Raw genomic sequence first — 11,945 nt, 5'->3', positions numbered from 1 at the left:
TGTATGGAAAGGCACTGTGAGCGACCCGGCACTTCATTTTACTCCTCTCTTTAGGAGACACGGAAACTGATTTTCTTTCGCCACTCCCGACACCAGTCCAGTCTCCCCAGCTTGTACCTTCGGCGCCCTCGCTGCCCTGAACCCCCGACCCCCTTCCATCAGCTCACCGCGCCAGGACCCTGGTCCAGGTTTGGGACAGCTCAAAGAAAGCGAAAAAGATGGCTCGGCAGGGAAAGGGAATACAATAGGCATAAGGCGGCCGATGGCTCGGACCAGAAACGCCGCACTTCGGAAGGAGAAAAAAGTTTCCTTTGTCAAACAAGTGACCACGTGGCGCCATGGCGGCCACCCCCAGCAGTCCCGTCAGGCTGCCAGGCGCGGACCTCGGGACGCGCCAGCCACCTCCGGCGCTGGCCGAGGGGAGCCCCGAAAAGCGGGGGCCCCGCGGTAAGCCCTGAGAGAGCGGATCCGGAGGACGCAAGGAGGCGCGAGACGGTGGCTCTGGGAGCGGCACTGAGGGCGGGGCTCCCGCGGGGAGAGGGGCGAGGAGCGCAAGGTTCCCGGAAGCAGCGGGGCACAGGGGGCGGGACCCTCGGGGGCGGTGGCGCGGGGGGCGGGTCCCCGGCGTTGGGCGGGCGCGGGGGGCGCGGCTTCAGGGACTGGGCGGGAGGCGGGGGCGCTGGGGCCTTGGGCGCCGGGCTCCGGGCCGCGGAAGGGCGCAGTTCGCGGGGCAGGGCGGGGCGGGGCGGGGCATGGCGTCCATGGCGGCGGCGATCGCGGCCTCGCGCTCGGCCGTCATGAGTGGGAACCGGCCTCTGGACGACAGGGAGCGGAAGCGCTTCACCTACTTCTCGTCGCTGAGCCCCATGGCCAGGAAGATCATGCAGGACAAGGAGAAGATCCGGGAGAAGTACGGGCCCGAGTGGGCGCGGCTGCCGCCCGCGCAGCAGGACGAGATCATCGACCGGTGCCTGGTGGCGCCGAGCGCCCCGGCGCCCCGCGACTCCGGGGACTCCGAGGAGCTGGCGCGCTTCCCCGGCCTGCGCGGGCCCACGGGCCAGAAGGTGGTGCGCTTCGGGGACGAGGTAGGTGCGGAGCGGGCCGGGCTCCCCGTCCCTCGAGGCGCCCCCGGCCGGGCGGACCCCTGCCCGCTAGCAGCCGCCCCCGCCAGGCGCGCGGGCAGGGGCTGGAGAGGAGAAGGCGCAGGAACCGGGGTGGGTGGGACGGGCGGCCCGGAGCCGGAGGGCTGGGGCTGGGGGGCTCCCCGGGGCAGTTCGTGGAGGACCGCCGAGAGAAGGAAGGAGGTCATTCCAGACCCTCCATCTGGAGCTGCCCCGCCGGGCCTCAGGGGACCCGAGACTTGTCAGACCAAAGTGCCAGCAAGGGATTTTAAGCCAGGCAGGTCTGGGTTCGAATCCATTCTGCCATTTAGCTCTCTGGCCGTGGGTGACCTAACCTTTTAGAGCCTCACTTCCCCCCGGGAATAATAATATCCACCCCAGGCCTGCCAGGGAAGGCAGTCAGCCTTTTATACGTAATAATATTACTATTTGTGATGCGCTGTGTGCGGAGAGTGAAATTGTCCAGCAAGGTAACAAGAAGCAAGAGGTGCCTTCCAAGATTAGGAGGTAAAACCCGAAGCCCTAAGATGTTTCCGAGTGAGACCGATGTGCTGCTTAGTTTTGGGAATGAGTACGGTGGCCTCCTTTTTCCAGTGAAAAACGAGAGATACGTGCAGATGAGCTGTCGCAAGGCTTTGGTACATATAAGGGCATGCCTGGGCCTCTGACCTAGACACTCTGCTGGGCCTTCTAGAGGGCCGGACATTGTGGAGGCAGAAACACTGAAACTAGAAAAAACTCAGGGGTGACCCATACTAAGTCACAAAGGCTTGAGTGTTCTGTGCTTCTCCGAAAGTCGGCCTTTTCCTGGAAATGTGTTTAACTAAAATCTGTTTGGTGCCAAATCTGTGGCTCTTTGGCCTTTCAGACTCAACTTTTGTGGTGAGGGTCAAAGAAGTCCAAAGGAGCCTGCAGTATACAGGGAAATCCGCAGCCCTGAGAGCTCTGAGGCTGCAGGCAGGAGGGGCTGGGCTTGGAGAGGTTTTCCAAGGAAGTCGTAGACTGTGGAAGGAATTCTAGTTGAGGATGAGGTTTGAATCTGATTTTCAGGCGTGGGTGTGCTGAGACCTTTATTAATAAAAAATGTTTGTGGTCATAAACCCGCTTTCACGTGGGGGAAGTGTGAGAGTGCAGAACTATGCTTCCAACGTTGCCTTATACTGACAGAATTAAAAGAAGAGTCTTTCATGGATTTTAAACTCTGAAGGCTTCGCCAGGAAAAAACGAGGGTGTGGTAACGGAAGAGATGAGAATATAAGTTTAAAATGTAAGCCCAGAGCTGAAGCATTTTTAGTGTGAACATATGCATCTCTCTAAAGACATTCGCAGGGTTGGGGCTCAGATTTGGGTGATGGAAAAGCAGGCAGCCCCTCTTTGGAAAAGTCACGCAGAAATAAACTGTGAGAAGAAATAAACCTGCAGGTACTTACAGATGTTGCAGGGTCCCTGTCATTTTCCCTTAGCTTGCTGTCCGGCTAAGAATATCCACATGCCCGTTCACCATCCAAAAGCCCGTGCCATATAAGGGTCCGGTGTGGCTGATAAGGAAAGATGTGGCCAAGTGAATTTTGTGCTCCGATTCCTTAACTGGGTGCCGGACTGAGCTGTTTGCGAATTTGTAAACGCAAAGCGATTTAGCGGCCAACAGAACTTTTTGCTGTGGGACCTGCACGTCCTTCCAGGAGCACGGGAGCCCTGATCTTCAGAATTGAACTCAGCTTTGCAAAACGGGTTGCGAATATGTCCTGGAATGCCTCCGACCAGCCTCTCAGCACGGATGGCGGAGAGACAGTGAGTTTGAGGACAGGTACGGAGGTACCTTGCTCAGAGCTTTTTTTGTTGTTGTTGTCTGCCCCTGCTCTCCTGCAGCGGCTGAGTGATTTCATCCCACTAGGGAGTTTAAAATGTGTTACCTGGACTTGGCAAAAGGTTGGCACCAAAGTGGAGTTGGTGGTCTCATGCCCAAGAGGAGGGCTGTACTTGGAGGAGGTTTCGCTCCTGCGCACAAGGGGCGATGATAAAGAGAGGGTGGCGGGTGACCCCTCGGTAGATTGCTGGACAGAGTGGCTTGCACAGGTGGCCCCGGTTTGTCCAGAAGGGCCCTGAACCAGACTGAGTCAGGCACTCTGTCCCTTCCTGTTTGATCTGTCCTCAGATGTAGCCCCTGGAGCCTCCACGGCCAATCTGGCAACAGAGAATCCTCATCCTAGCTCTGCCACTGCCAGCATCCACCGTGGGCCCACTGAAGGACGGGTGCTCAGGTGCACCCCAGCTCTTGCTTTAGCCAGCATCTGACCTTGGATGATAAGCAGGGTGGGCCCCCTAGATACTTGGGAAAGACCACCTGGGATACTGGGTTCTGAGGGCCTTTCCTAAGGCTGTAATAGAAAGCGCCGGGGCTTGGTTGTGAGTCTTGGGTTTGTTTTGGCTTCCATCTACTAACCTTTTCACTGTGGTGAACCCCTAACCTCTCTGAGCTCCTGCAACGGGAAGAACATTTACAGGATGAGAGTAGAGACAGTGTCTAGGAAAGGCCTGTGGGACTAAAACATGGTTGCTGCTGGTGAGAATATGAAGGTTGTTAGCTGTTGTCTCTCCACATCCACTTTTGAGAATCACTGTCGTGAAATCAATAAATTCCTCCTGTTGCTAAGCCTGGCGCTGGCCACATAGAGTCCCACATGAGAAGGAGCTCTGTCCTGCCGAGCTCGAGGGATGGGCCTCGGGGCACATACTGAAAGCTGGGCTTGTTCTGTCCACACTGTGGCCATGATGTGCCCTGTTTCCTGATCAGCAGTCACACCCGCCTCAGATTGGGCCCCCCTTTCGGCTACCCCGAAGGACCAGGACGTCGCCTGTTCCTTTGAGTACTCTCCCTCATCACTGGTAACATTTCTGTGTCCCACACAGGAGCATTTGACGTCAGATCATGCCCATATGGCCTTCAAATGGGACTGCCATCCAATCATGGTTACGCGTTGAGGGAACAAACGAGTGGAAGCCTGCTTGGGCTCAGGGCTCAGCTCACATGCCCAAGTTGCCCAGCTGGGGCCGCTCCGTATAGGACAGGTGTGGCAGCGTGCCATCCGCGTGTTCGTTTTTACCTTCGTTGTCTGTAAAGTGAGGAGACCAGCGTCCAGGCCCAGATCCACCCTTGCTTGGAGGACGCGCCTGCTGAGGAGAGGGAGGCTGGCTGCCTTTGCGCCTTGAAGCCGTGAAGGGTCCTGTCGGTGTCTTGGTTCTTACCACCTTGGCAGTCAATTGAGTGCCTATTTCTCAAAGCCCAGTGTATTAGACACTAGAGCCGCTCACGCTTTAGGGATGCTTAGTCTTCCCCTGATTTTCACCAGCGTTTAATCCCTCCACGTGAACATATGATCTCAGTACAGCTTCAGTGCAAGGCCGCCGGCCCCTCCTGCCCCCTGGTCATCTCCCCAAGCCCCCTCCTGTGCAGAGAATCTAGAGCTGCTGCCGGTGGGACACTTATCTCTCAGCAACGGAAGAGAAGCACCTGGTGTCCCCATACCTGGTTCTGGTCCTGCCACAGCCCGGCTGCCCTCTTAGGGCGGGGTTTTCCCTCCACCGGGGAGCAGCTGCCTGGACTTCTCTCGGGTTATAGGCCTTGCTTGGAACAGACATGGACACAGGCTTGCCCTTTGAGTCAAGTACTTGGTCTGAACATTGAAGCCCGCCTGCGAATGGTGCTCTGAGCCGTCTGGCTTTCCCTGTGCTTCTCATTTACGGCGTTCTTCTTCCAGCAGTAAAAGTTCTGGGAATGGCTTTGCTTTGGGAGATGAAAAGTTTTCATTTTAGAGGGATTTAGCCATCACCCCAGTCTGCTTCTGCCGCTTCCTGTTACCAAATAGCAAAAAAACACACCAAAAACGAAGAAACGAAAACCCTGACTTTGCAGGCATGTGTCGCTCTCTGCCCCTTGCCCCCACTCCCAGACTCTTCCGCTGATGTGAGCACGTCGGTGAGAGTCACAGGGTTCCGAGCTCTATGCCACATTCTTGGCTCCCAACAGGCCATAAGCAAGTGAACTCAGAAGTTTGGGCAGCTGGAGTACTGGCTTCTCAGGGACCTGCTTGCCTGTATCACTTCTGGGGCTGGGCAGGAAGGGGGTTTCCATATGCCAGCCCCGGGAACCCTGACCTGGATTTCGCGTGCTGTAGAGCACAGGTTTTAAGCCCTGGAGCAAGGCAGTTCTGTCCCCTGTTCAGCAGCTTAGCATGACCCGCTGCTCTCAGAAGGAGGTGTTCTCTAGCACCTGCCTCCCTCCCCCTCCTGCGGGAACCTGGAGGCTTGCTGCCGGCTCCTTTACTCTACCTGGCCTTCACCTCCTTTTCTGGGGCTGAGTCTTGGCCTCCCTGACCCCTGGATACCTTCTGCAGGTCTCTGAAGGCCCCGTGGCTTTTCCCGTGCCCATTGCCCATCCGGCTTCTGCTCCCAGCTGGCTGACGAAGCACCTTTCCCTGAAGGTCTCAGGAGGCTGGGGGTCAGTATGGAATCCCCCAGTGCAGCAGACCTCGCCGAGCCGCTGTCATCCAGTCCATGCTCTTGGGGCTGCCTGCCAAGGGCCACCTTGCCCTCGCTCCTTAGGGTCCAGGCTGGCCAGCTGTTTGTGTTTGAAAATAAACTAATTAAATGGGTATACAATTTCTAAAATAACGACCCTGTATGTTACTGTTAAAAATTTCAAGCAATGCGGAAAGCAGCAGCATTATGAAGCAGAAATTGGTAGTGCCCTTCCAGAACTTTCCTCACCTAATCGGATATGTGTCTTCCTGATGCAGGACCTGTGACATGTGAGGTCACCTCTTCTCCGTTCACTTCAGCAGCTTGGCTTCTATTTTTCAGCCTTTGGCACAAAAAATGAGAAACTTGAGAGTTCCTTTCTCAGTGTTTGGACTTGTTTTTTAAGGAAGGCGGAATGTGTAATTATGATTCCCACTTTCTGTCTGGCAGATGCATGCATTTTTAAGAAAAGGTGACAGGGTGGACCTGGCTTTTCGTGTCCCTGCGCCTGGCGTCTGTGCCTGGGCTCCAGGCAGGAGTTGAGAACACGGTCATCCTCAGCCATCCAGTTGAGATGGTCAGATGGCCCTCTGCCCAGAGTAGCACCTGGCCTGGGGCTCTGCATAGCTGGGGCTCCTCGGGTGGGGGAGGTGTATTGAACAGGTGGCCTTGGGAGCTGAGGCAGCAACACAGGCTCCCCCTGGCCCCTGTGGGTGTGTGGCCCAGTGGCTACCAGGGAACAGGTTTTGCAAAGAAACGACTGGCTCCTTGTCTTGCAGGGAGGGAGGGGGCAGAGCTGGGAAACCTGTTGGCAGGTCTGGAGTCATCTTATAATTGACGGGAGTTACTTTTACACTCTAAAATGAGAGATTTCCTTAGTGCCAGAGAAAGTACCCATTTCTCAGAAAAAGAAATCAAGGCCAGAACTGTCTGTTAAACTTCTGGCTCGTTCTTCTCTTCATTTCCTTAGACCCGTCCCCCACCCATCCTCCCATCACTACCTTGGCATGTTTCTGCTGAGGTCTGAGGAGGCCTGAGTTTCTGTATTTGTATTCATGGTGGAACCTGCCCAGGAGTTAAATCATAACTGCTTTTCTGTTGTTGGAACTGCCCTTTTGTACTTCCGATGATGGCAACCCTCTGATCTCAGCAGAATTAAATATACTGCAAGTCAAAGGGGAAAGCATCGATTCCATAAACATATAAACAATAGTCCCTAAGAATAACCAGTTGGTAAAAAAAAAAAAAGAGCATATTCTTCTTCCTCACGTCTCCCTTTTGTTAAGTAGGCTTTATTTTTTAGAGCAGCTTTAGGTTCCCCCAAATTGAGCAGGAAGTACAGAGGGTTCCCATATACCCCTGCGCCCCGTGCACAGACTCCCCCAGGATCAACACCCGCACCAGAGCCGTGCATTTGTGAACGACCAGTGAACCGACACTGACATATCATGATCACCCAGAGCCCAGAGTTAGACCCGGGCCCGACCCCGTGTCCCCTGCATCGGCAGGCGGACTCTCAACCACTGCGCCACCAGGGAAGCCCTTCTTACTTTTTTTTGAATTTTATTTCATTTTATTTTTTACACAGCAAGTTCTTATTAGTTATCTGTTACAAATCTGTTACAAATTAGTTACAAATTAGAGTATACATGTCAATCCCGATCTCCCAGTTCATCCTCCCCCTACCCCGCCCGCCCCCCCTCCTTTTCCTGCTTCGTGTCCATACGTTTGTTCTCTACATCTGTGTCTCTATTTCTGCCCTGCAAACCGTTTCATCTGTACCATTTTTCTAGATTCCACATATATGCGTTAATATACGATATTTGTTTTTCTCTTTCTGACTTACTTCACTCTGTATGACAGTCTCTAGGTCCATCCATGTCTCTACAAATGACCCAATTTCGTTCCTTTTTATGGCTGAGTAATATTCCATTGTATATATGTACCACATCTTCTTTATCCATTCGTCTGTCGGTGGACATTTATGTTGCTTCCATGACCTGGCTATTGTAAATAGTGCTGCAGTGAACCTTGGGGTGCATGTGTCTTTTTGAGTATGGCTTTCTCTGGGTATATGCCCAGTACATTTCTTACTTTTAAGCCAAGATGCCACTGTCTATCAACCAGAAACTCCCCTCATTTATGGACTTCAGGAGGACAGTGACAGGATATGGTTCCAGTGAGCACTGTTTCCGAATCACTCAAGAAAAATCAGATATATTTCTGGGGAGCTTAATGGTTGGGATTCTAACGCTTAGAGACTCAGCCCTCTAGGTGGCAGGAGAAATTTAACAAACAGTGCACCATATTCTGACTACCACCTAAGAGTGTTTATTGTTTATGGTTACATACTAAGGGCATGATTAGAAACGCTGTTGCAGTAGTTTTATGTAATCTTTGAACTCTGGGAAGAATGAAATGAAAGCGGCCTTTAAACGTGATTTGCTGGGCCCTTGCTGTGTATTAGGAGACTGTTTGTGTGCCTTGGTTGATTATATTGATGCGCAGAATGTGATCCTGCCTGCTCCAAAGTTGGGTGGGTGAGAGCCAGCCCAGAAATCCTTGGGCTCCTCGTGATGGAAGCCTGAACCCTGGTTGGTTTAGTAGAAGTCCTTATTTGGGGATGATGAGAGTCACCTAGCAGTATTCATTGAGGCCACCTTGGCAGGTGGGGTGGCCTGGGAAGATAGAGGTGGGTCCCTGAGCCTGGGAGGTCAGCAAGTGCAGCCTGTGTGGCCAAGTGTCCCCAGTGTGAAGAGGCAGTCAGGTGTCCTGTGGAGGACTGAAGTAGGTAAGCTGCCCAAGGGGAATGGCTGCATTAGAATTACCTAGGGAGTTGTTGGTTTTCTAAAACTAAGTCAGGTGGGACCCACAGATTCTGCCTATTAAAACAGCACTCTAGATGATTCTTTTTTTTTTTTTTTAATGTGGGTGTCTTGTCCTTCTAAATGAACTTGTTAATTCATTTGGTGAAATCTTTTTTTTTTTTAATTAATTAATTTATTTTTGGCTGCGTTGGGTCTTTGTTGCTGTGCACAGGCTTTCTCTGGTTGCAGCGAGCGGGGGCTACTCTTCGTTGTGGTGCACGGGCTTCTCCCTGCGGTGGTTTCCTCTTGTTGCGGAGCACGGGCTCTAGGCATGCGTGCCTCAGTAGTTGTGGCACACGGACTCAGTAGTTGTGGCTCGCGGGCTCTAGAGCACAGGCTCAGTAGTTGTGGCGCACGGGCTTAGTTGCTCCGCAGCATGTGGGATCTTCCCGGACCAGGGCTCAAACCCGCGTTCCCTGCATTGGCAGGCGGCTTCTTAACCACTGCGCCACCAGGAAAGTCCCTAGGTGATTCTGATTTACAGCCAGACCTAGAACCTCTAGGCTAGGGATGCTCTTCAGAGAGTCTTGAGTCTGGTGCCTGTGAATGGCGCCAGCGTGGACCCAAGACCAGTAAGGACCCAGGAGATGGTCATCCCCTCTGGCTACCTGGGGCAGGTATGCCAGAGAGAGGGCATCTGCAGGAAGGTGCAGTTTGTTCAAGTTGCAGAATGGTCCCTAGCCTGTCCCTCAGAGAGGCCCAGAGTGGAAGCGAGACTTTCAGAGCACTGCAGGGGTCTCAGAAGCGGTTCTTTTTTTTGACTGTTGCAGGAAAGGTGCCGCTGCCCGTCTGCGGGCTGCTAGCGGCCTGGCTTTGTGTAGGGGGAGCTCAGAGCTGCTCTGTGACGCCCGTGCTCCTTGCCCCACTTGCTCAGGCTGACCTATGGCCACACTAAGGGACACCCGCTGTGGACAGTGCCACTTACAGATGCTGTCCACCTCACACGCTTGAGACATGATGAAATTCACAGGCCCCAAAATTGGAAAGAAAGTTATAAAAGAATAAATGTCCCATTAGTCTCCAACTTCATGAAGAGGAAAGGCTAATATTTATAACATTTCACGTTTGAAATGAATTCTAAGTCCAGAATTTTTCATTTTAGAATAATTTTGGAACAGTCCTGACTTTTACAGAGGAATCAACCAATTATAGATGAGTTACTTGTCACCAAATAATTTCCAAAGCAAAATTACCAAAATCCTTAAAAAATTTAAGAGTAGCAGTTACATTTAGTGTAGAATGTAGTGAATTTCGGTGTGTCTGATATTGGTTGCAGCTTGTGGTGTGTTCGGGAATGTTTAACATCTGGCTCCAGGGCAGTGAGGGCAGCAGCCCTGATGTGGAGCACGTGCTGGTTGCCATGGAGATGCTCCCCCAGGGGCTGTCCAAGCCCCCAGGTAGCTCACTGCATCAGAGCCGGTCAGGGAGGTGCAGTCACCCCGTTGTGTGGTGTTATAGATGCACTTTCTATCTTGCAGGGGCAACAGATGTAAGTAACCTCAAGGGCACAAATAACAGCAAGAGGGACTAAAGTAATTAGGAAATGATGTTTTTAGCATTTGTTACCTTTGTCAGGTTTTTTTTTGCAGGGGGAGGGGACACTTTTTTGAAGAATAGATTTTAATTTTTGGAGCAGTCTTAGGTTCCCAGCAAAAGTGAGTAGAAAGTACAGATTTCTGACCTACCGCCTACTGTCACACGTGTGCACCCTCTGCTACTATCAACACGCCCACCAGAGTGGAAGATTTGTTACAATGGATGAACCTACACAGCATTGTTGCCCAACGTCCATGGTTTCCACTGGGGTTACTCTTGCTGTGGTACATTCTGTGGGTTTTGAGAAAAGCATCCATCATTACCGCATGGTACAGAGTATTTCACTGTCCTGAGAATCCTCTGTGCTCTGCCTACTCAGCCCTTCTTCTGTTCAACCCTGGCAGCCACTGATCTTTTTATTGTCTCCATAGTTTTACCTGTTCCAGGATGTCATATAGTTGGAATCATATAATATATATAGCCTTTTCAGATTTTTTTATTGTGGTACAATATTCATAACATAAAATTGACCGTGCTAACCATTTTTAGGTGTACAGTTAGTACATTCACAGTGTTGTACAGCCATCACCACTATCCATTTCTAGAACTTTGCAATCCTGATGCCGTTTTGCATCCAACTGCCTGGAAAGCCTGTGCTTGCCCCCAACGCTCTTTGTGGCTAGAGTGTGCAGCCAGTGGCTGACATCAGAGCTTCAATCACATTTTTGTTTGGCATGTTTATTTTTGTTAAGTGCTTTATTATTTTTTTTTTATGAGCTCAGAATTGCAGAAATCTAAGGAATTTGCCCCTTGACTCCGTTTCTTGCTGGAGCAAACAAAAGATTATTGACTTGGCACCAAGTTGCGGAGAAATCACAGTGCACCCCTCTGTCTGCAGCCCCCTTGGAATTTCAGCCTGTCTGGGCTGCAGCCACTGGAGCCTGCTGGCTCACCAAGCTCCAGGCTACATCTTTGTTCCTCAGTCTTGCACTCATTCATCTTCCAAAGCCAAAAACCTTCTTACTGTGTTCTTTGCAGATTTCAAAGGGACTCAAGCTGCATAATTAACATTCAGAGGATCGATCATATCACATGAGAAAGGGTGTCCAGCTCCGGTGTGTCCTGCTTTTGGCCAGTGGTCCTGTCCCCTTCTCTGCCTCTGCCCGCCCACTGAATCTCCACACGCCTCCTCTGTCCCCTGAGGTGGCCACTGGGCTTGTCCCCCCCGCCCACCTCCCCATAGAGGGAGCACATTTACCAGTTGGTTTCCCTTTGCCCTTTTCCACAGGTCCAAATCTACAACAAAGGGAACATACATTCCATCAGCCTCCTTTATTTTTCCCATGTGAAAACAAAGTCCTTCTTGTTTTATTGCTTCTAAGAGGAACTTAGAGGGTCCTGAGATCACAAAATTTTAAGGACTTTCAGGTCATTGAGCTCAACTGTGCTGTTCTCCCACGCCCTGACCACACACACAGAGACCTAGATGCAGGAGCCCCCTCAGCCGAGACTTGTTAACTCACATTTCTACTTTTGGAGGGACACAGGTTGTAAGTTGAGGAGTACACTTGGACTTAACTGAGATTCCCAGTGGGAGCGTAGTGGCCCACGTTCCCTCTCATTTTTAAAGTTTTGCCTGACAGCCAGGAGGGAATAGGAGACATAGCTTAGAGGCCAAGGCTGGGGATGGAGTCGGTACTGAAGGAAGTGGACCCTCTGCAGAACTCCAGGAAGGGGAGGGGAACCAGGTAACCTAGCTCTGGGGCTCGGGAATGCCTCTGGGCGCGAAGACATCATGTACCTGGGGTGCTTTACGCGAAGACATCATGTACCTGGGGTGCTTTATGCAAGGACAGTCTCAGTTCAAACTATTTTATCCCATTTTCAGTCTGTATCGCCCAGG

At 52.0% G+C, this 11,945-nt stretch overlaps 1 protein-coding gene across 1 annotated transcript in view; it reads left to right on the top strand.

Annotated features, from left to right (window-relative positions):
• The first annotated feature begins 752 nt into the window (after positions 1-752).
• The window catches only part of CUNH1orf198 (chromosome unknown C1orf198 homolog), a 30,937-nt gene continuing 19,744 nt past the window's right edge, over positions 753-11,945 (top strand). The window contains exon 1 of the mRNA XM_007450602.1: positions 753-1,085. Coding sequence (XP_007450664.1) covers positions 753-1,085 — 333 coding nt within the window. The remainder of the gene's footprint in view (positions 1,086-11,945) is intronic.

The sequence above is a fragment of the Lipotes vexillifer genome, unplaced genomic scaffold (genome assembly GCF_000442215.2).
Source record: "Lipotes vexillifer unplaced genomic scaffold, Lipotes_vexillifer_v1.1 scaffold805, whole genome shotgun sequence".
NCBI lineage: Eukaryota > Metazoa > Chordata > Mammalia > Artiodactyla > Lipotidae > Lipotes > Lipotes vexillifer.
Note: the sequence above shows the minus strand (reverse complement) of the source record. Positions and strands in the feature narration are given on the sequence as shown.